We start from the raw sequence: 24,191 nt of genomic DNA, 5'->3' as shown, positions 1-24,191 counted from the left end.
GTATAGACGTGTGATGACAGACTTCAGAGGAATTCAATGGTCCTGAGCTTTGTGCAGCAGTGGGTCACAGAAATGTAGCTCTTGAAACAGAAAACTTAAAAAGAGATGAAGGGATCCAGTTAGCAGCATCTATCTTAGCAGTTGCTGCATTGATGCCAGAGTGGCCTCTCAATGAAGTCCTCCATCTAGTCTGCATTCTTGAAACCTGCTGCATGTCCCATACATGCTAATTCACAGAGGACATGAGCATTACAGCCTATCAACAGTGCAAGGCTATTAACCTCAAGCTGCAGAAGTCCACTCAGTTCTTTGGCCTAATCTCTTAGAGACCAAGAAGCGGTCCTTGGACTTTCATCACATGTGGATTCAGCATGTTGTGTTCTGTATTGCTGAGGTATATCTGGCCAGGTACAAGACAAAACAAAGAATGGCGTAATTAAATGAAAACAAATCAAGAACACTCCCCTGCATACATTTTTTTCTATACAACAATGGACACTTCTACCAGAACTGTCTCAAGGCAGCAATTATGGCTGGAAAGCCTATGACAATATCCTATTTAATTACAATAATTAATTATAAAGTGGAATCATACTTGGATGTTCCAAAGGAACACAATCAACTGCAATCTCCAAACAGCCGGGTATAGTCTGTATTTTGCTAATCTTCTCTGCTCTGCAATGACAGAAATGAAAACATTTTTGAGAATTAGAACAAGGGAGATGAGACCCATCATAGGAATTAATCTAAAATGAAAAAGAGACCCTGATTTAAGATGTAAGTATATATTAAACACATTTAGCATACACCTATTGGCTATTAAACTCAAATGAAATGCAACAGCAGAAAAGAAATGTGGTTTGTTTTGTTTTGGGTTGTTGTTGGTTTGTTGTTTTTTTTTTTTTTCTTTCTTGGCCTCATTCCTGCCTTCTCTTTGCAAGCAGTATTATAGCATATTTTGTAGAACAGGAAGAAACTGGTGAACCAAACCTTATGAGAATTAACTTACCCACTTTTTCTTTCCAAAATCTGAATCACAGAATCATAGAATCGTTTAGGTTGGAAAAGACCTTTAAGATCATCCAGTCCAACCATTAACCCAACACTACCAAGTCCACCACTGAACCAGTTCAGGGTAGAGTAATAATTAATTTCATGTTCCTGGCTTGATGGCTGGATTATTTTTTAATGAAAAGTAAAACTAGGAATCATTAAGGTTGGAAAGGACCTCTATGATCATCAGTCCAATCATCAACCCAACACCACCATGCCCACTAAACCATGCCCCAAAGTGCCACGTCTACATGATATTTTTAACACCTCCAGGGACGGTGACTCCACCACCTCTCTGGGCAGCCTGTTCCAATTCTTGACCACCCTTTCTGTGAATCCAATCTAAACCTCCCCTGACACAGCTTGAGCCCATTTCCTATTGTCCTATCGCTCACTACTTGGTAGAAGAGACCAACACCCACCTCACTACAAGCAGGTAGTTGTAGAGAGCGATAAGGTCTCCCCTCAGCCTCCTTTTCTCCAGACTAAACAACCCCAGTTCCCTCAGCCGCTCCTCATAAGGCCTGTGCTCCAGACCCTTCACCAGCTTCCTTGCCTTTCTCTGGACATGCTCCAGCAACAAAATGTCCTTCTTGTATTGAGGGGCCCAAAACTGGACACATTATTCCAGGTGCGGCCTCACCAGTGCTGAGTACAGAGGGACAATCACTTCCCTGCTCCTGCTGGCCGCACTATTTCTGACACAAGCCAGGACGCTGTTGGCCGCCTTGGCCACAAATCAATCAAACGTTCTCTAAAAGGAATTCAGTGACCACTGAGATGAGGTCACAGCATCATGGCTTCTGCAAGTGCCATGCTGAAAAGGGACCAAGACATATTCCTTGTGCCCAAGCAATTTGGGAAGTGCCAAAACTGTGACGCTAAATCCCTTTTATATCCAGGAGATGCTTTGGACAGACAAATCCAGTAGTGGCAACTTTAGTAAGAGTAGTGACAATTTCAGTAAAGTTTCCTGACCAGCAACAGTAAGATGGCACAAGAGATTAAGGGCCCAATCCAATCCCTGCAGTTGACATTCAATCTTTCTATGATCTGATTTTATATAAATGGAACAGGAGAAGTTAATTAGATTAATTCATTTCTAGGCACATTTAGAATAGAAGGGATAGGAAGAAATTAATGGTTCAATTCTCATATCCAGTATAAACAAAGACTCCGCTCTAGAATTAACCTGATTTACACCTGTGTGAAACACTATCCAGCCAAACCACTACTCACTAATTTACACACTGTCAAACATTTGGAGAAGTTTTTTCCTTCCAATGTCCACTCTGCAGTTTGTCATGGAGACTCAAACAAACAAAAGCAAGGAGTGGGGAAACCATTAAAGAATGCTTTTAAATTTTTCTCTCTCTCTTTTTTTTTTCTTCTCTCCTCCTTTTTTTCCCTGAGATAATATTCTTTTGTTGGTTACTTCACTTCCATCTCCCCTGATGGAAGCTAATTTAAGGAATCACTACCTTTAGGTTATAATAACATCTATTAATATGCCAAATGACATTTCAGTTTTCCTGGAAAGTCCAACCTAAAGCACTCTTTGGCAGGTAATAGGCTAATGTGAAAAACACTAATTTAATATGGCCACTTCGGCACACTGTGTTAAACGAAGAAAAAAAGCTGTGAAAATTATTCTGCGCAGCTTTATAAAGCTTTTATTCCTTCTCAAACCAAATTAAAAACTGTTCCTTACCTTCTGTATTCTGCTATTAGTTTAATCAAATCTTCCATGGAAATCTTATTACTTTCTTGCCTGAATAAAGGTGAGAATCGGGAGTCTCTGTCAACATTTCCCTGATTATCTTTAAACACTGGTCTACAAAGAAAGAAAAATGACATGTTTATAAACACACACCTATATGTATATATTTGAACATTTGAAATTGTCGTGTAATCTTTTAACAAGGCTATGATAAGAATTCTTACACAAATTCAGAGCTTCAGACCCCTGCAGAGCTTCACACAAGAAAGCTCTTCCAAGCTGTACGTTTGCAGGAGCATAGGTAATTTCAGTTTACTTGCACCTGCAGTCCCAGTCCGGCAAATACTTAAGACCTTGTTTAATCTTACACAATGCAGACAGCCCCCACTGACCTCAGGTGCAGTGTGACTGCTCACAGGTTGGAGTTGCTGGGGTTTAATGCTAGAACAGATCACCATCGAGTTCAGCATCCACCATTTTTTCCCCCTGTTCTGTGCCTAAGCCTCACTTGAGAAAGCTGTAAGTGTACAGCACCGCACTGGAGCCAGCTCTCTGCTCCCACCCCCCTCTCCATTGCCTTGGCTGCAAGGCCGCCTTCTCCAGCCTCTCGGCAAGCTCTTGGGGCAGCCTCAGAGAGGCGTCCCTGGCTGAGAGCCACTACTCCTGAGCCTGATGGGACCTTACCAGCTTGCTCACACATCAAGGACATGACTCCTCACTTCAACAAAGAGACTGACTCCTTATTTCAAGGAAGCATTTCAAAGAATTCGTTACATCAATAGGTAGCTTCATCCAAGAAGTTACTATCCAATGAAAACCATGATAATTTTAAATAACAGAAATCATAGCAAGATGTCAAATCCCAACTACTACATCTCACCATGTAAAGAAACGTATGCTTTTGCAGAACTAGGTTACAGACCTCTACTGAATCTTCTTATGCATTAAATCTGTTCTGTGTCCTCCAGGAGCATGACACCAACTCACTGGGGCTTAGCTTTCCTTCACAAAACAAGTTTGTGCAGCTTTGACTAAATTTTTGGTGAACCAGCTACAAAGTGCCAAAAGAAATGGAAAAAAAGGATATCCATCTATAACTGGGAACGATAATTATCAGCTGTTGTGTGCACAGGAAAACATTCCCAGATATTTCCATTCCCACTCATTGACACTTGCAGGATTTAATTAAGATATTCCAGTGCCCTTTGTATATCCCCAAGGGTCACACACGCTGGCTGGACTGGATAATGTAACAGCTATCCAAATTAATGAACCTTGGATTCAACTGTAGCATGCAAAAAACATTGCTTAACAAAAGTAAAATGTTCTTGATGCTAAGTGCTGTTCTGTGAATCATTTGGCCAATCTTGCTTCCTTAATTTACTTCTCTGTTCCACTGCCAGTGAGAAGAATTGATGCCAGCACAAATTGTTGCCAGATGCAAAATAATGGAGTAAACCTTTGGAAGAGGATCCCAAGGATAAGTATAAATGCACCATGTCTTAACTTAATTAACTGAGAGAAGCACCGTTATTCCATTTCTTTGTAACTGTAGAGAATAATCAACTCTCTTCTATCAGATTTTTGCCTCCAGCAGTTAGAGGGAGTAAAGTCCACACCAACACGACATGCCAAAAATCTTAAGTTATTAGGCAGAAACCAGACCTAATTTCTGGCAGCCACCACTTACTTTACAAATCCTATTAAACTGCTGTGAGGGAAAAAAAGAAAGGAAAAAAGATAAGATTTAATAATTATTACAGTATTGGTGACACTATGATAGTTCTTGGACTCAGCACTGCTTCCTTCTCCAGACTAACAGAGAGGACTAAAACATCCAGTGAGTGATTTCCACCATGCCGCTGGGCTCTGCAATGCGATGCTGAGCAAACCCAGGCTCTGCTGGAGCTTATTAACTAATTCCAGTGTAGGCTCTGACACCGAGCAAACCACTGCTCAGCACAGCAGGGTGTAGGGGCACTTACCAAGGCAGGGCTGGGGATATTCATAGTGTAAAAGGAAAAAAAAAAACAGGTCTGTGCTGGAAGTAGCTCACTCTGGGTCAGTGGTGCTGAGCACTCAGCACTGCCTCCCAGGAGGCTCAGTGACACAGCACTGGTCGCCTCCTCTCCTACGGCCACTCTGGTTTGGAGTCAGAAGGGCTTTACAGAGTCCTCCTGCCTACAACCACTCCTCCCCAGCATCCGTGCTCCCTGGGTATCATATACCCTACCTCTAGGACTGCTCCTCGTCAGTTCAGCAGCATATCCCAGCCTAAATAATACACCCAGGACAAAATTAAAGGCATGAAACCAGGTATCCGCAACACAAAACAGGTAAGTGTTTTTATCCCTCCAACTTACACGCAATACTCCATTTCTGTAAAGCTCTTGTCAGTACAAGAGCAATTTAGATGTCCATTGAAAACAAGATAATCCTTCTTAAAAACAGGTATGTTTCATGCACTCAGGGAAGAGTTAGATGGCTTTCTGCTGGTCAAACTGTACTGGTGTCTCCATTCCCCTGGTTCACTAAAGCTGAAGAATTGCCAGAGCAGCAAGTATTACGTGTATTACATCTGCAGTTAAGTAACCGCAATCCCATGTTTTGCTAGATCCTTTCAGGCTGCTGGGCGCAGGTGGAGCAAGAGTGCTCCTTGTCACAGCGAACATACTGAAGGCATTTGAGAATGACAACTGTTACATTGAAGAAAAGGAAACACAATAAACCACTTCTACAATCCAGGAGTCCAGTATTTGTCTAATATATTAACAATTCCTGACTATTGGTTACTTATTTAGCAGTGATTTTAATTAAAAAAAAAAAAATCACAGAACTAAAATCCTGAAGAGATTCTAAAGGTGTTAATTTAGGGGAAAACAAATTAACAGATTTCACTAAAGAAACTGAAACATCATCTCAGTATTTCAAATGTTTCTATGATTCTACTGTTCTGACATTGTTAGCTGATAGCCCACAATCATAAAAATTCTTCAAGAATGGAAAACCTACACAAGGTACATAATTTAACATTGAAAAAGCTACTTTTTAAGTAGTGGCTTACAATTTGTGGAAAAATTGCTCACCTTCAGTGTTAGAGATTCAGTGTGAGATCTGCAGCTACTATAAATGAGAGCAGCCTCACTACCTTCAGGTACATCAACCTACACCAGCTGAGAACTGAACCAGCAGCTGCACAAGCTGCTGAAGGATTCAACTACTAGCCTCTAAAACATGAAGTTTACGAGGGTGGAGAAGGTTTGAAGGAATAGCAGAATTTAAAAACTAATCCTTGTGCGTGAAGTTTCCCCACATCTACAGTATGTAGCTCAGGCACATATTTGCAAACTTTGGCAGTTCTGGCAGGAATATGAGAATGGAAGATGAATTTGACACATTGTAATTCTAACACATACGCATACCATAATTACACCTGAGAGAGCATACAGACACCAGATCCCACCAATGCCAGCAAGAAATCAGGAAGGAACCCTGAGTCATGCTTTTGAACAATGCTAACAAACTGGATGCCACACAAGCTAATTAAGGGTTTCAGTCACATGCACAACATTCAGCTGTCAAGATTTTGGCTCACTGAACGTACACGTAAAAAATCACACTGTGGCCATCTGTAACTGCTTTAAGGGGGGAAAATTTCCGCACAAAACCAGGAGCGTGTTTAATGCCAGAATGAAATAACTGGAAAACACATTTCCAAACCCAGGGCTTTGCTATTTATCATAGCCAAACCATTTTTTCCCCTGCAGTGCGACAGCCTCCTGTGGAAACTTCTATTTTCAAGCTGCGGAAATAGAAATAGATTTTATAGGGCCAAATTGTACTTTTCTTTTACCAAAGAGAGTCCTGAGTAATGTTAATACATAAACAGACACAAATGAGTGCAGAATTTGACCCAATGAACTAAATAAGTTTCTTGTGGAACATCACTGATACCAACAAGTTCATAAATGTGGTGTATTTGGTCAATGATTTTTAAACTATGCTATCTCATAATGTGATTTATAATGAAAAAGTTTAAGAGCTGATAAACATACCCAAGTATATTTTCTGTAATTAATTCTACAAATGGGAGGAAAGCTTTTTAATGGTATGGGCAGCAAGGCACTGAATTAGGATGCCATCCAAAAATACTGCCTGCTGGAACTGAGGCATGTCCACAAACCCCAGCTATGTCCTCTGCCCATGTGCATGCCATCTGTGTAATGCACACATAATAAGTCTGTAAAATGTTGAACTCGCTGTGCATTTGCTAACACCACAAGCATATATTCTCATTTATATTTGGGAAATCACAGCCAGAAATACTGGCTAGACAAAGATATTTAGGAATGATTTGATCCTGTCCTAGGGAAAGCAAAAATATAGTATGATGCGGAGGGTGTTTTTGATCTTATTTTCTAAGATTGTGGACTGCACATTGAAAAAGGAGCATGTAATTTCAGAGAGAATACCCAGTGAAAGAAGTCATTGCCATCTCTGAAATTGAGAAAGCATGGGACTAGAGCCAAGGGTTTCCATTGTCAAAAAGTCTCAAGGAAACAGACTGAGGAAGGCTCAGACTCCCAGGTATTCCCATACCCACTGTACTGAGCATCACACAAGCAAGCTCCTCTCAAATGGATCTCTATTGCTCTCATCCTGCCTTATGTCCTTTGCCACATTCCAGCCTGTGCCAATTAACCGTTCTCCATGGAATTACAGAAAGAAAATCTCTGTTCATTTACTCAATACATACTGTTGGGTGCAGCAACAGCAACTGCTGTGCTCCACTTATAAGAGTAATAGTTAAGTAGAGCAATGCATTTACAGAAAACACTTCTGCTCACATGGCTGTGGTTAATGGAAGCTGCTACTATCATATACCATGTTACTAGAACTCAAAACAACTCACATGCAGGTTTAAATCTGGTGGAGCACTATTTACTAGTCAAGCTTGATCTAATCAAGATTTTATTCCTTACTCCAAATCAATGTGGCTCGTTATTACAAAATAAATGTATGCAGTTATAATACTATGTCTCAGATGACCAAGGAGTTGCCAACTGGTATTTTAATGATAAAATATCCAAAATAACACAGAACTGAAAGGAGAGGAGAATCTTCTGAAAAGCACCATTTTCTCAGTAGACCCTAGCTTGACAGGCATTTAAGGTGCTATCCACCTTACAGGGACAGAAGTAAAACTTCATTCATGTCTGTTAGACTTCCCTTAGGCAGAGCAAGTGCAGACCTGCAGCTACAGTTCTGGGCCAAGGCACAGTACTACGTCATGCACTTGAGCAGTACAGCCGTGGCACATACACAGCCCAGCACCTGCGTACCAGTATAGTAACAGCACAGCCCTAACCCTGCTTCTGCCTGCCTCCTCTCACTGAGAGGCAACTAGGGGTTGCCACTTGGAGAGTCCTATGAAAGGGAAATGCACTTCCTTCAAAATAAGGAGAAAACCTTTCACTTTTTTTTTTTTTTGGTGAGAAACACCCTGAGATAAGATTTGCTGAAGATGCGGAAGAACGTTTTAGCCTTCTCCACATGCACGAGCCAGACCCTGAACTAGTTAAAATCATTATGCCACCTAAAGATAACTACAGCAATGACTGAGTTGCAGGACGTATCACTGACGGTACTGCCACAGGCAGGCAGGACAGAGTTAACAAAAAGCCCCAAGTCAGTCCGACGCCAAGCCTGTACTTCTTACCATTGTACGGTCCATTACACGCTAAAAGTAGCTCTGTCAACCCAAGAGACACCCATCAATCTAATTTTGATGAATGGTCCTTTGGCTACACAGAAGTAGTAAATATTAATGAGTATCCTTGAGCTTGCGATGACAGATCAGAACACATTATCTGCCTTTCTCTTGAGCATGCACGTACTTCTCCTGTTCCTACTGGATATTGACAAAAATGCATGTCAATAAAAAATAAATGAACTCTTCAAACAGCCATACCTTACTGTGTGTTTTCTCCTTTGCCATCTAAGCACCATATTCTAAAATCATAAGCTTTCCCCTACCTGCGGCAGGGGAAACTGTGCACTTCTGGTGCTCCATACCTCCACACCAGAAGCACACAGCCGCACAGGTATGCCTCACGGTCACGGGCAATGCCACAACATGACTTTTTCACCTACCACTTGCTCCTCCTTCCTCCCTACAGCTTCAGGCAGCTCTCCACCTGGCCTGCCATGGTCAGAACAGAAGCCGCAGAGGAGAAAGAATGCTTTCACTCGGCAATCAACAGCTTTCCTTTTCATAGGGAATATAAAGTTTTATATTCCCTGCTCTGTGCGTGGCAGAAAGAAGGGAGAGCTGTCACAGGGACACACAGGAGTGTCTCAGTCGGGGAGCTCTCTCATCCCAGGGCAGCAGTAAGCTGAGGAAATTACAGAAGACTGAGAAGGTAAAAATGGAGAGGACAGAGAAAGGAATTACATGGAAACTTGAAGGAAGAACAAAAAGAAGAAAGCCATATCTGGTTTTGTGAGTTAATTTGGTAGAAGGGGATCAAGAGGCACAGGGGTGCCTCAGTCCTGAGAGTGAGAGCAGCAAAAAATTATCCAGGAGGAGAAAGAGGAAGAGCAAAAATCCATTACTGCCACTGCACTGACCTGCAATAAATCCCAACTGACCTCCCAAACAAGAAAACAACAGCTCTCTGTCACGTACTAACCACTAAAAATGCGAGAGTACCTGAAGCATAATCCCTCAATATCAACCCCAAGGCACTGTTTTAGGGGCACTGAACCTCCAAATCCTTGGTTAGATTTTTCCTAAAACCTGACAGGCATCATAACAAGAATGGAGCTTCAAACTTGTGCACCTGTATTTTAGGTGGCCATTGCAACTCTATTTCAGACTGTAATTATCACTGTAGGAAATTCTTGTGAGAACTGTGACTTTGAAATCTCTTTGGTAATTTTTAGCACCAAATCACTGGTGGAGCTCACGATAAATTGATAATCTGTCAGCCACCTTTGCTACTCCCTGGCAACTTCACTACATACCTGAAGAAAAGATTCCACCACAGTAACATTTAATGAGATAGTAACCAACGTTCAGCTGTGTGAAAAATAGGGCAATGAAATAATAAAGCGGCAGGATCTTCTGGGGCCCTGGACCACACAGAAAGCTTTGCTTAGCTTCAGGCAGAAAAAGCGGAAAAGAATAAAAGGATACAAGTCCAAGAGCACAATAAGCTGTAAGATGCTTATGAAATTATAAAAAGAATTAATACATACCTCACTGACCAAGCGAATGGCATACGGTATTTCCCCAGCTTGCTGCAGAACTGCTTATTGGATTTTAACACTTTTTGTGCACACTACAAAACAGAAAATATGAATTATTTCATCAATATCATTATAATATCTGAAATGCAGCATAGAGTACATCCAAGTACTCCTCTGCTGAAGGGGCTACAGTGGCCCTAAAATAACTTAGCCTGATACTGCCCATAACAGAAGGTTCTGGGTGGACAGCAAAAAACATCACAGATGGATATGATGCTGCTGATTAATTTAAACCCCCTCACTATCCCTTCAGTCTTCTGAACTAACTGCGTTAGTTGCACTTATTATTCCAGTTTTCTGTAATATACCCAATGCAGATGCACTGCCTGCTGTCAGAGAGAAATCTGTGCCTACCCCAACATCACTTGTATACAAAGTGCACTAACTCATAATTTCTAAAAGATTGCTGAAAGAGAATTTCACTCTGCTAAGACATAATTAGCATAGGAATGCACCACAAATGGATTCGTATGTTGCAGACAAAATGCACTTCATTCATTCAGTCTATGGAGCTTGGACATTTGCTTTCTTAGGCGTGGGCCTCCTGTGAGCTTTTCCTGTTCAGCAACCACACACTGGTGAGATTTGTGAGCACAATTTGCAATGTCTTCAGCTTCCAATAGGCTGAAGCTGACAAAGAAGGAACTGATGGTCCTGTTACATTACCTTAAAAGAATCAGGATTCTTAATGTAAGGTTCAGCACTGCTGGCAATGTTTCCCGTAAGCACTTTTTCTATTTTTGCCACTAATACGATCTCAGAATGAGGATTACTTATGGAGAAAAGAGCCTGTGGATAAAAGGGAGAACAGTTAAAAAGTATATAGCAATACTGGAGAAATGAAATACTGCCAGAGCTCTCTGTTGATGGAAACTGCAACAAACCAAATTCAGAAAGGATTACTGAGGATTATTAACTCTACATATTCAATACAGCCAGATGGAAAATAAAATCTTTGTGCTTGTGCTGAAGTAAGCTTGCACGCATGCAGCACCTTGCAAACAAGGTGCTTACTCAAGTCAAGAAGCAGTATGACCACGTTAGCATCACCTAACCTAACTGCTCCTCTTGCACAGTACTTAAATGCTGGCCTAAATCAGTCACACCTCAGGGGAATGACAGGGAGAAGCAAAGGTAATGTATGGGATTTCAGGGTAAGGCTTACAGCAACAGCAAGACTGGGGAAGAACTTTGGGATTAATGCAGCATCTAGGTGTCGCTTTAAGTTGCAATTTTGCTTGGCTGGTTTGGGAGAGGTCAACAAACTCAAAAGAGCAGAGGAAACACGGGCGGTTTCTCTAAATAACAGACACTAACTTTTTTCAAAGTTTTGACTGTAAATGGTTTTCAAGTCTATACAGGGAGCTCAGAAATCAAGCATCTGTATACAAGTACCACTGAGACGCAAAAAAAAGAGTAGTCCTGAAAACAAGAACCACTGGTAGTACAGATAAATTCTCTAATGAACATGAACACTACTACTGAACTAAAATAAGTCACACGAGTCACTAAGTCATGCAAGTCACATGTGGAATACCTGTTTTGGGTATTTCAGCCATTCTTCCGGGAACCCCTTGACCTGTGGTTCTTCCATTTCATTTGAGTCTGTATTTTCAACAGTGCCATTTTCTAATGAAAACGAGGAACCTGAAATCATCTGTCTAACGAGTGTGTGGTTCAAATCCACATGAAAATCAGCAGAGATCTTCCTGCCATCCCTGACATCATACAGCGCCACGCTCACAAAGAAAGGCTCTACCTGGAGAAAACACCAAAACCATAATATAGCAGTAACTGAGAGCAAGGGAGTAAACTCTACCTTTTCATAGATTTCTGCAGCTAGAAGAAAAGCAAGCAAACAACTATTTACAAATTATGAGATTCATTAAACACACATGTTCACACACATGCTTGCCAAAGTTAGTTTCCAACCATATGATTTTAGGGCTTTTAAAGGTAGTTTGTTAATAATGTGACAGAACAGTAATTGACAGCTAACTTGGAAACTCGTAGAATAAAAACCAAACATATTTGTCACAGACAATTATTAGAGTAAATGAATAGAGCCCCTGAGAAACATGTTAGACGATTTTTAAAATGTAGATTCAGAGTCATTATAAAAGAGAGTGAGGGTGGGCTTTCCAGGGATCATCAGAAACGCGGCACAAAGATGACAAATGTTTACTGGTACAAACACAAATGCGTGGGTGTATTATTCTGTGAGAAACACATGTTCCATTTTGCTATGAAACCAAGAGCATTCAAACCGCTCTGACAGTACCCACTTATTCTATCGCATAGTACCAGGGATTTAAGCCCTATGACTGTAAGTAACCTCCAAAGAGCCTCCATAATTCTGATGAAATAAATCAGTCTCAGAATAACACCTTCTGAGCTGTACAGAAATCAGAATCTTAAAACTTTGGAGATAAGGAACAACGCATGGCAGGTACAATATCCTACGCTTTTTCAGCCTCTGCAGTGAATTATTGCATGCCCTTGGTACAGTTACCATGACTTCATTTAAACAGTTATTCCAGTCTGCCAAAAAAAAGTATTGATTACATCATGCTGAATATGCACTCACTGTAGAGGTCATCTTCAAATGAAGGGGGGGGGGGGGGCAGGGGAAGAGGGGAAAAAAAAAAAATTAATGCCTCATACGTAACATATGAAAGTTGAGTTGCCAGGACACTAATTTCTCAAAACTTTCCTGCTTCAGAAGAGAACTAAATAAAAGCTATGGACTGACAGCTACATCTCACTTTTCTGTGCCCTTTTTTCTTAAAGTAAGGGAAAGCAAAATTTTCTGGTTTGTCCTGTTCTTAGCTGGGCTTTTCCACTAGATGAAGCATCCAGTCCTTTCTATTTTGCCTTCTATTCTGTAATTTAATTTGCTTGGTTCCTGGTCTCTCTCTGAAAAACAAAAAGCAGTTCATTAGCAACTGATATTCAGTTCCCTCCCTACATAGGTCTTGGCAGTTTAAACCGTTCTTCTTACACCAATTGCTAAGGATCCTCAAGGATTTTAACATTTTTAATTCCCCATTGAACTGTAGCTAAAAGTCTGCCATCTAAATCAACTTCAAAACGTTTACTGAAAAGTTCATCAGTTCCATTATTCAATCCAAAGGGATGGGCAGAGGAGGAGGAGTGAATGCAGTACGCGTGCATGATACAGCTTGCCTTTTACCTTCTCTTTCCAAAGTAACAAGTGCACAGAAAGGGCAGGGAATGAGAGAGAGAGAGAGAAATCACAGGGAAATAAGTAAAGCTTACATTTGTTGAAGGATCATTCTCATTTTCAGTAACACAGGCCTGGAGATTCAAACTGAGGGATTTACAAGTTATCAGGATTCTCTTTGCAGGCTTTTCTTCAAATGGCTTGATCACCGAGTTTGTCCCTGGAAACTCCTTTTTCTGAGGATTCAATAACTGAAATAAGTTGGGCGATTCGTTATATATGGGAAAGCATGGCATCACAAAACTAAGCTTTTTAAAGGTCTTGACAATCACTGAAGCACCTGAAAACCTCAAAAAGTCACTGCTGATATTGTCACATTACTATAGTAAATGAGTGTTATTCCGAATTTATAGATTAGGAAGCAAAGCAAAAAGATTGCCTGAGGAAATATATAATGTCAGAGGCAGAATTAGGGATCCAAGTTAGGTTTCTTGTAATTTTAGAACAGATTTTTTTCTTGTTTACTTACTGCTTCTGAAACTTTAGCTTTTAATTTCGTCATATAGGTTAAACAGCCTCATATTTTCAGACTATAACACCACATTTCAGGATTAGATTTCAGACCTTTCCCCTCCTTTCCCCTTACTTATACACCACGACACCATTTCAATGTGCTTAATATTTTTAATAATGGCGCTACAGTTGATTGACAACAGGTTCAAGTTTGAACATATACTGATCCTGATTTTACTTAAGTCTTCTTTTTAACTAAAATAAAGTTTCCAGTTAAATCACCAACAAATGCACATTCAGTGCAAGGAATAGCATTCTTTGAATCATGAACACTGACACTAAATGATAAGCAAGCGGAAGACAAACAGAAAAGCAACCTGCACTTCCTACATTTCCAGCTAAACTGTTTTTTTCACATAGAATAGCCTTTTGTACCTCCAACTGTACCCTCCCACTGCTTTTTATATCCATTCATGTTTTTGTAGTCAAACTCAGTGTCACAAATAATGATAAAAACACTGTTCTTGTGGCATTCCCAGTCCAAGAGAAGGTTCTGCTCCTGTAATATTTTCAGTTTGCTTTAACGACTCAAAGCTTAGCTGGACTGGACTAGATGACCTCCAGAGATCACTTCCATCCTCAACCATGCTGTGATCAGATATAGGTAGAGTCTATACAGAAATCTCTATGGACTGGAGATAGCTCCCCTCACCCTTCAAAGCTGAAGTCTTGGGTATACCCAGTTGCTTGCTGAACTCAAATCCACTCTGGTGGCTTAGCTAACCCAGTTAGCTCAGACCACCTGTATCTTAAAACCTCTAAGAACTTTAAAAAAAAAAAAAAAAATCACTTACTGCTATATCAGGATCCAAAGAGAAAAGATTTAGACGCTCTGTATTTCGAGAGGCTTTCACCGTTTCTTCTGTTTCTGTGATGTACTGTGGTGAGAGATAATATATTAGTTTTCTGCCCAAGAACAGAAATCCATAGAGTTGTTAGACTTCTAAATGAATGAACAATGTTTCATTTGTAACAACACTTCTCATTTCTGCAGTAGTTATCCCAAAGCACCTTCAAGCACTCTTTGAAGGTTATATGCTTGTGAAGCAGGGATTTTCAGGCCATGATATACTTCTAAGGAACCCCAAAATAGCTCTATTAAGTAATTCAAAGTCACACATGTTACTAAACCATTGTGTAAGATGTCAGAACAGTGGATCACTGCACTAAAATCACTTTAGGGATTCCCAAGTTAAGGGGGAAAAAAAAAACCCACCCCCACAGAAAACCACTTGTGCCAGGGGGAGGGCAGAAAGTGGAGCAGGAAAGCGCAGCTCAGCCTTACAGGTGGGCAGACACACGGACTGCAGTGTGTCACCCAAAGGTAAGGCTGGGAGCCCTCTCCCCACCCAACCTTCTGCCACAAGGCAGGATCAGCCACCCATTTTATTTCTGATGGACAGATGGCTAAACTAGTAATAAGCTCTCTGCTAAAACCAACTCAACAACTCCCTGAAGCCACCTGGCGCTTTCCTAACTCCGCCTTTTAAAAGTTTATCCTTCTGTCCAACTTTGAGAATTTTTTCCCCACTATTTAAGCCCATTCATCCAACATGTGAAGTACGTCCTACGCGTTCCCTTCCCCTTACAGATCCCTCGTGATATCTTTGAAACCTTTTTTCTCAGTCTAAACATGCTCAATTCCTTCAGTCTTTCTTTGCATTTTGTTATTCCTAACTTTTCTTTATTTTTCCATCTTTGAACTATTAACAGAGCATTTGGCTGTATAGATAGATAGTATCTATAGTAGCTGACTGACAGAAGATTACAAACAGATCATACATTCATTTGAGAAAAAGCAGTGAAATATTTCCAATCTAGCTTTTCATCAAAAAGCTTCTTAGCACTGTCTACAATTATCTCATCCACATGAAGCAGTTTATGAGATCCAGAGGACAAAACACCTCCCCTGATATTACATGCATCTTTCAATGAAATTACAGAAGGTGATGAGCAGCTCAGAGTTTGTTTCCTTGCAAGTCACACAGGAAATCTTGGCTCTCCAAGGGCCAAACTCTTCTGAAATGCAGTTAGAAAGAGTAAATATTTCACAGATAACTGCAGGGACTACACCCTTGCTGATTTCACCGGTCTAAATCAAACCACTCTAGGGAGTACCTACTTTCTTTACATTCAGTGGAGCTTTTCTCATTTAAACAAAGCCATCAGCTGTTCAGAAAGAAAATTATTCGTGTCATTTGTCATGGCTCTAACAATCAAAGGGCTGTGCTATATTTTCAAATCTTTCACAGTATTAATGATCATCTATTGGCAGGCATTTTTCACCTAGATAGCATTTTCCACTAAGCTTGTAAAGATAAATATAACATCTGTTACTTTTGCGAAGTCTGGGTGCAAGGTGTTCTCTGAAGAATCACTCTCTTCTTGAGAGCAATCGTAATTCACCGAAACCTCTGCAGGGTCTTGAAAAGAAGAAAAGAATATGCAAATGTTTTTATTATACTTGCTACTACTATTGGGTTTAAAAAAAAAAAAAAAGAAAACCTATCACCATGTTATTTCTTTTTATTCTCTTCAGTATCATCAGGCTAACAAATGGAGGAGATACTAATGTAAACCTCTGTCCTCCTCAACCTCATCTCCCACCGGTGCTTATGTAACTTAGTTTGTATTTAAGCTTTCAAACAAGAGGCCTGATTCTACTCAGTGAAATGTCCGACACATTCATTCATGACAAATATTCATGCCCACAACAAAGACACCTTCCTTCATTCTCTCAGCCCCTTTTGAGGCAACACTGAGGGTTTATGTCAACCAAAAGATTTTGGACTCTCAGCAAAGGGAGTCTTCAGTGAAGCAGGCAGGGCTTTACCCACTCTTTGGGAAGGGGAGGGATGGAGTCTGGACTCCATGAACTGCAAATCCGTGGATCCAGAGAACAACGCTACACAGCAGCCCCTTTTCTTTACTTAGCCCACCAGGGACCGTTCTGCTTTCACTAGGTAATTCAGCCCAATGTGAAATAAGTCATTACAGCCATTTAGGGCTCTTCTGCCAAGAAAGCATCATGCCTTTTGACAAGTTAACTCCATAGCACATTCCTGTTGCTTGTTATCAGGGTTTTTACCAGTAGAGACTTCTGTTTTGTGTTAGCCTTACGTCTTTGACCTTTTATGCACATATTTCTTCCTGTTTCATTAATATCCCTTATGGGTGGGATTTTCAAAAGTACTTCTCTGATTCTGAAGTGCAAGTCTCTTGTGCCTCCAAATTATAAAAACATCTTCGGCTACATGAAAAGTATCCTGCCCCTCCAAAATCAGAATTTATTATAAACACCAGGCTAAAGCCTTCAATTAGCTCTGAACTTCCCCAAGATTCAGATGCATGTGGATTCAAAGCTTTCATTCAGCTCAGAGCACAAGCAGTTCAAATCTGTATTAAGGTTTCAAGTGTTTTCAGTCTTAGAATTTCAGCTGAGGTTCATCCAAACTGAATGTGGATTTATTATGTGGACAAATGAGTTACTGCCACATGAAGAGTGCAGTATGAAAGCATCCAATTCTTTCTTCTGCAGTGAAAGCATATTAATATGCAAACTCACAAAAGCAAGAAATGAAAAGTCAATAAGCTTTCAGGGAAAGAGCAATATACCACAGCTGGGATTTTTTTTTAATTATTAGCTCCAGATTTTTAAAGAAAACAAAACACTGGAAAAAGAACTGATCTAGCCTCTATCCAGCACAACACTCTTTAAAACCTTCAGACTCCCAAGACAGTAAAACACAAAGTACTAGGAAGACCACTGACAGAGAGGACTATGTTTGAAAAAGAGCTGCATATGCAGAGCAGAGCCACACTGCTCCTGCTGACTTTGCGGGGAGCAGCTTTACCTCCCCCACAGCCTTTTGAAAATGATCTGTGGGGAGTTAGCTGACATTGTTCAGGGATTGCCAAAAGACTGGTGCTGCTTCATCAGAAATCAATAGGTGCGGAATCCATTACAGACTCAGGCAGTTAAAATAATTCAATAGTGATATCTGAAAGTTCAATTTTTTTGCATTTGACCAAAAAAAAAAAAAAAAAAAAAAAAAAAGCAAGAGACTATTCACTCTTACCAAGTTTCAGATCAGTGAGATCTGCACTTTTCCTCTCCTGAATGGTTCCCTCTGGACTTATTTGCAGGATTTTGTTGAGAGTGAAAATCCAGTCATCCATATCCTGCTCATTTTCAGCTGCCAGCACAAAGTATGTGAGGTCATTCATTTTCAATTCAAAGGCATGTTTCCTAAGTCTGTTATTCTGTTGGAACAAAAGGAAAAGAAAAATAAACACTAGAACTAATTACAAAAAGGTGCTGAAAAAGGCATCCATGAGATGGACTTGTATATGGCCACTCCTTAAAAATAACATTCAAGCAAAATTCAGTGGCTTTAAAGAAAATCCAAGTAGTGTGACATTAATGCAAACTTATGTCAATTTATTGTTGGGTCTTTGTGCATCTAAGATCTTCCATGGCCAAATACACATCTTCTATTTAGCCACAGAAATCTAAGACTATGCACAATAACACTTCAAACTGCAGTAGGGAATACCTCCTAAGTGGAACCACGAAAGACCTCTGATGGCAAAGTACAGCATTGCTACATAAGTCATAGCTGTCTGGAGATAACACCTCTAAAGCCCAAGTCTCCTACACCTTACCAGCACATCAGACACTCAAAAAGATACTAAGTAGTGCTAAGTTATATGAATATTTGTTCAGTGGCACAGGACTGAGTTCACCAAATTCAAACTAGCAAGCAAGCAAAGTCGGCATGTGGTCAAAGACTATTCCATCCCTGACTGCTGAGGTTGGATCTGAATAGGTCAAAGCTAATTGTGAACAATTTATAAAATCTTCTGTTTCGAGATATTTACAGATGTTGCTAACAAGGTACATAAAGGTAACAATTTCTGAGCATTGAATTAAGTTAGAAACATTGTGGTTAGGATGAGAGCATTTCTACATAATTTTCTTCTGCTTATATTTTTCTGAAGGAGTTTCTGGATGATATGAGTCTAAACTTGGAACAGAAATTAACCAGTAAATCTCTCCAGAAGATTGCAATAGGACAAATTCCTCCACGTGAAAAGATTACAATGGGTACTTCCCACTGCTGCCTTTGTGTTAGAAGTATTTTAAAAACGACTAAGGTGATTTCAACAATACTTTGCAGGAGACAAAGGATGAGGTATAGTGCTGTTCAGTCATTGCAATGGTATCCTTTTCAAGTACAGAATAAGAACCAACGCCCAGTATACTGGCAACAGATTGAGTTCTGAGATCTGTTCTGTATTACCAGATTTTACCTGCAGTAGATGGTTAATCCGTCAATTTCTGTCATAAGAATTAACAGGTGCTTAGTTACTGAAACAACTCAATAAAATTAAACAAAGTGATGCAATCTAATATAATGTGTTTCATTCCTCAAATTTATCAAATTAGTGAGGCTTTTATCTCTTAGTCTTATGGAAGCAGTTGCATCAACTGTCTCTCCTCCTTGCTTAAATCTGAAAGAACACTGACACGTCCTACCTTCTATTACTTCATCAAACTTTTACAACCACTGACTATGGACATCGGTGCCAACGTTTTGTTTTCAGTATTCCAGAAAATTCCCATCACTATGTTGACACATCTAACCTTTGAGTGATGCTGACAAATGAAAAACAATTCATCCACCCCGTAACTGGCCATTTCACCCAATTTCATTTTTCTTCATTAACAGTCTCAAATAACATGACAGCGGTATCCTGTAGTTCTACATACTATAACTATTTCCCAGTACAGTCCTATATCAACAAGTTACTAAGAATAGCTTCTAATCCAGATGGTGAGATGACACTGATATTTTTATTTAAGAGGAACAGAGGCAAAATCTGATACTGATTAGCTGAGGAGACTGAGAACCCAAGACACTGAGAATAAAGTTCCATGAACATTTTTTTTCCAGGAGCAGAGATGATTTAGAAGATTCCTACCCAATCTGTTGTTAATCACTTGCTCCAGTCTTTATATTACATGTCATGACCCAGCTAAGGAATCAGTTAAGACTGAACAACTTCTTCTGGAGCTACTCGGGTCAGAGTCAGTCAAATCTTGGCTTTTCAAACTGACTTGGGATTGTGTGTGTGTATCTGTGTGCGTGTGTGTTATTTTTTAGTTCTGCTACTGGAAATTATCTTGGTAGGAAATAGTTTTCCTCTGAAGTACTTTATTGAGGTGAATATTCTGTCAGGGATATAAATTTTAGTTCAACCAACACAGGGTAAGAATAGGGTTGGGTTTTGTAGCAATTTGTTCTCATGTGTCCAGTATTTTTCTTGATCCTGAAATCACTCTAATCCTCCAATCACTGCATACATTCAAGTTAATGTAAAACAAGGACTAAAATTTCACTGAAAACTGTTTTTACTGATATAACATGAGGGCTGGAGCAAGAGCTACAAGTTGAACAAAACCATGCCAAGAATCTTAGGTAGTGGCCATTCAAAACTTTACAATGAGGGTGGTCAAGCACTGGAACAGGTTGCCCAGAGAGGTGGTAGAGGCCCCATCCCTGGAAACATTCCAGGTCAGGTTGGACGGGACTCTGAGCAGCCTGATCCAGTTAAAGCTGTCCCTGCTCACTGCAGGGGAGTTGGGCTAGATGACCTCCAAAGGTCCCTTCCAACCCAAAGCATTCTATGATTCTATGATGATTTGTGTAAGTGGATTATATATACCAATTTATGCATGCTCTATAAATAAAAAGGCTACGTTTCAATTTATCTTCAGAAAGTACAAAGAGCAATAAAATCAATGCATTTCTTGTCTATATTACATACTTCCCCTTACAGACATGGCCAAGATGTTTAAATCAGGTACTGTAACAATATGAGACATTATCTAACAGAGCAATACATCTTGCATGCTGAATCTTAAGAACATCAGGGCAGGAAAACTTCAATATCCACTTTTCCATCTGCACATCAGACTTCTGGCAAGCAGATGAGATCTACAGCAAAGCCTTTGTTTCAAATCTAAAGCCAACTATTTTCTTCCTGATCAGTTAACAGGGGGAAAAAAAAACAAACCAAAAAAATGCACCATTTCTCAGTTTGCTTCTCTGTAAGTCCTTCAATATGGTATGTGGACCTTGAGGTTGACTTACAATCTTCAACACTTAATTCCAAGTTTAAATTTTCTTCCAGAAGGACATAATACAAGATTCAAAAAGAAACTATGGATGAGCTACAAATGAAACATCACGCTAAGTCTAATGCCTGCAGGGTCATTCTTCCAAAATAACAGAATTGTTTTGGAAGTATTTTGTATTTTATCTGGACATGATTTCTCCAGGATGTTTACTACAATTTAGATATTCAACCTCTATCAAACAGGAGCTCAAAGTCATTCATAGAGAGTTAAATGATTTATAGTGGTATTAAAACTCATTAAATCAGAACTTTCACATCACAGTTTTCCTCTAAATCTTCAGTTTTACCCAACTCTTTCTCTACATGCTATGGTCTCCCTGTTTATGGCAACTCTAAGCCAGGTTTTGTTTTTCAGCCCTATGACTCTAAGTTCATCACACACTTTGATAGCTGATGATACTTGCCCTATTACCCCCTTGGCTAAGACTCTCACTTCTTGCTTGTGAAGATAGTTCATAAATTTGTGCATCCCATTCTAAAAGTTAATCAAGGAACAATCACGAAAACCAGCGCCTGGGGATAGGCAAGAGAAGAACACACAGTTCAAACAGTCTGAGACAATTTGCAGGAATAGTGTAGATTTAGAAGGCAGCTGTCAAAGTTCAGGAGGAGGATTTCAAAGGTTTCTTGAGCTTTTTTGTCAGAGGTTAGTCAAAAAGACCAGAAATCTTGCAGCCAAGACATTTCTGCTATCATCGAGTGTCATCGGAAACAACTCAGCAGAACAGGCACCCTCTGGGATACCATTAAGTCGGTACCTAAAACCACACTACAGGGACGTTCAGGGCTTAACTAGAGATCTGGCTGAGACCCATCTTAAAAGAAAGCACACACTGCCAGCAAGCAGGAGCAAGCACTAATTTCTAAACAGGATTTCTGTGTTAGAATCTCCTCTATGGCTTCTGCCATACTTCCAAGCTACCTGTTAGGGTCTTTCAAGCCAATGGACTGACATAGGCAAACATCATTGTCCTCTACATATTTACCTCCATCCTGTCCTACACCTGTTTGAAAAAAGAAACACGCTTTTGAACTACACAGGGGAACAGTCATCCCCTACAGAACCAGATACTTTCCTGGGTGCAGGAATGAGGTTCTGCATGCGGGGGGTTGTCAGCAAATATTTGTTCCCAGAGTGAATTACTCACTGATTATTTTTCTTGCTCCAAAGGGCCTGTTTAGGGGTGAAGGAGAGACTTCCCAACCAACAAGAGCTTGTGTTTATCAGGGGTCTTCCCTTGCATCACCTGAAAGGTTTCTTTCAAAGCAACCCTCAAATCAGTCTGCATTAGCACTGTTACCAATCTTTACTGGTTAAGTAGTAAAGAATAAAGCATAGCTAAAAAACCCAAGGAATTTCCTTATTTACTGACATGGAGCTAAACATCTTGTTTAGAATGGAAAAAAGGAAAAGAGAAAAAAAAAAAGAGAAATAAATTAATAGAACTAGAGGAAAGGCAGAGCAAGGGGGGGGGGGGGGGGAAGCTAAGAACTCAATCTTAGGGGGAACCAGAGGGGGAAAAAAAAAAAAAAAAGTGGTGCCACAATAAACAATAAAGCTCTGTCCTACCTGCTGCCATTAAGACTCTCTATTGCCTCCAAAAGTGGTCATCTTCAAGGAGGCTCAGGATACAAGATTAATTTACCACTTGCCCAACAGCCGATGCTTTGTAACCTGGGTCTCTTTAACCCACAACAAGCAAGAATGGTCTTAGTAAAAGCATGTGGTAAAATCTGGCAGCTAAGAAAATAATTTCAGTGAAAAGAAACTTCTTACAATATTTTTTTCTCATGTGTGCTGTGGGCAAAGAGCAATTGCATGATCTATTACCATAATTCAATTGTGTTTTTTGTAACCTGTCAGTCTGAGCACTTGCACCAATTTAAAGAGCAAAGCTAACAGTGTTTTCATTTCATGAAACTGCTAATGAGACCACTATTCCATTCATGTATGTGTTCTTCTGCTTGCCTTTTAAAATTTATCTGACACTCAAACAATATAATGAAATAAATTGAAACTTACCTGTACAACTCCTGTACAAGAATCTAAGAAAATACATCCCTTTGGCTCCTTTGATATTTTTTCATCTTTATAAAAATTCATAATATATGAGTTATCCGACAACTGTGTCAGCTGGAAGTAGCGCTTTTTGAATGACTGAAGTAGGGGGGGAAAAAGAAAGAATGACAATTGTTGTACTGCAAATTATTTTCACTGATACTTTATTCACAGGGTTTAAATAATAGGCAACTCCTACTGCACATCAATCACTTTATTTTGTGGACAACTCCAATATTACCTTAGTATCATTTAAAACGATGTAATCAAACCTGAGATATAAACAGCTAAATGACAATGGCAAACAAGTATGCCTCCGTGGAGGATATAAATCCAAATGGAATGAAGGAAAAATAATGCTGTCCCCTTACCCGAACAGTAATGCTATTGTTTACAGTGCTGTTGAAATTCCCTTTATAAAGCCATCCAGACTTGTAAACTCCTGCTGCCAATCCTCCTCCTCCTCCACCACCACCACCTTTTGAAGATGAGTGGGATGTTGTATCCTGTATGAAAGACACGATTAATATTGCACGGACTTGCTTTTTGAATTCTAGGACGAAAGAAAACTGTAATGTGTGAATATCTGCTTGACAACAAATAATCATCCTTTCATTCCTTTTAAAATAAGATGTTATTAATATGCCTGCTGTACACATGATGACATAAGAGACAAAACTGTTCCACTAACTTCAGTTATTTAAAATATGAAATATTTTATAGGAGATAACAAGCCTCCATGATCATTCTTTATTTGATATTAAAGCAATAAATAACTCTTCCCCAGGGAAAAAAAAAAACCACCAAAACCCAAAATACATACTTCATCCTTATCCACATCTTCATGATCGATTTCAAAGGAATGTGACGGCAGTTTCTCTGGTCTACATTCATTTCTGGGAGGGGAGGAAAAATGTCTTTAATTTTTTTTCTTTTTTAAATAATCGTGTACCTGCTATTTCAGGGAGGCAACCATTCCGAATCCCCACAGCATCTTCAGTACACCTATTGCTGGGATCCTATTACCTCCTTTAAAAATCACTACAGTTTCAAAATAAAGCTTTTTTCTTAAGGCATGTATCTTTTTT

General features: G+C 39.8%; 1 protein-coding gene across 1 annotated transcript in view; it reads right to left on the bottom strand.

Annotated features, from left to right (window-relative positions):
- Positions 1-24,191, bottom strand: part of DOCK10 (dedicator of cytokinesis 10) — a 170,012-nt gene that overhangs the window by 60,724 nt on the left and 85,097 nt on the right. The window contains exons 5-16 of the mRNA XM_075716454.1: positions 23,927-23,999; positions 23,475-23,609; positions 23,068-23,202; positions 17,921-18,104; positions 16,179-16,264; positions 14,636-14,719; positions 13,364-13,519; positions 11,622-11,843; positions 10,751-10,873; positions 10,034-10,116; positions 2,765-2,887; positions 596-675 (exon numbers count right to left, since the gene is read on the bottom strand). Coding sequence (XP_075572569.1) covers positions 596-675; positions 2,765-2,887; positions 10,034-10,116; positions 10,751-10,873; positions 11,622-11,843; positions 13,364-13,519; positions 14,636-14,719; positions 16,179-16,264; positions 17,921-18,104; positions 23,068-23,202; positions 23,475-23,609; positions 23,927-23,999 — 1,484 coding nt within the window. The remainder of the gene's footprint in view (positions 1-595; positions 676-2,764; positions 2,888-10,033; positions 10,117-10,750; positions 10,874-11,621; positions 11,844-13,363; positions 13,520-14,635; positions 14,720-16,178; positions 16,265-17,920; positions 18,105-23,067; positions 23,203-23,474; positions 23,610-23,926; positions 24,000-24,191) is intronic.

The sequence above is a fragment of the Pelecanus crispus genome, chromosome 9, assembly GCF_030463565.1.
Source record: "Pelecanus crispus isolate bPelCri1 chromosome 9, bPelCri1.pri, whole genome shotgun sequence".
Taxonomy (NCBI): domain Eukaryota; kingdom Metazoa; phylum Chordata; class Aves; order Pelecaniformes; family Pelecanidae; genus Pelecanus; species Pelecanus crispus.
Note: the sequence above shows the minus strand (reverse complement) of the source record. Positions and strands in the feature narration are given on the sequence as shown.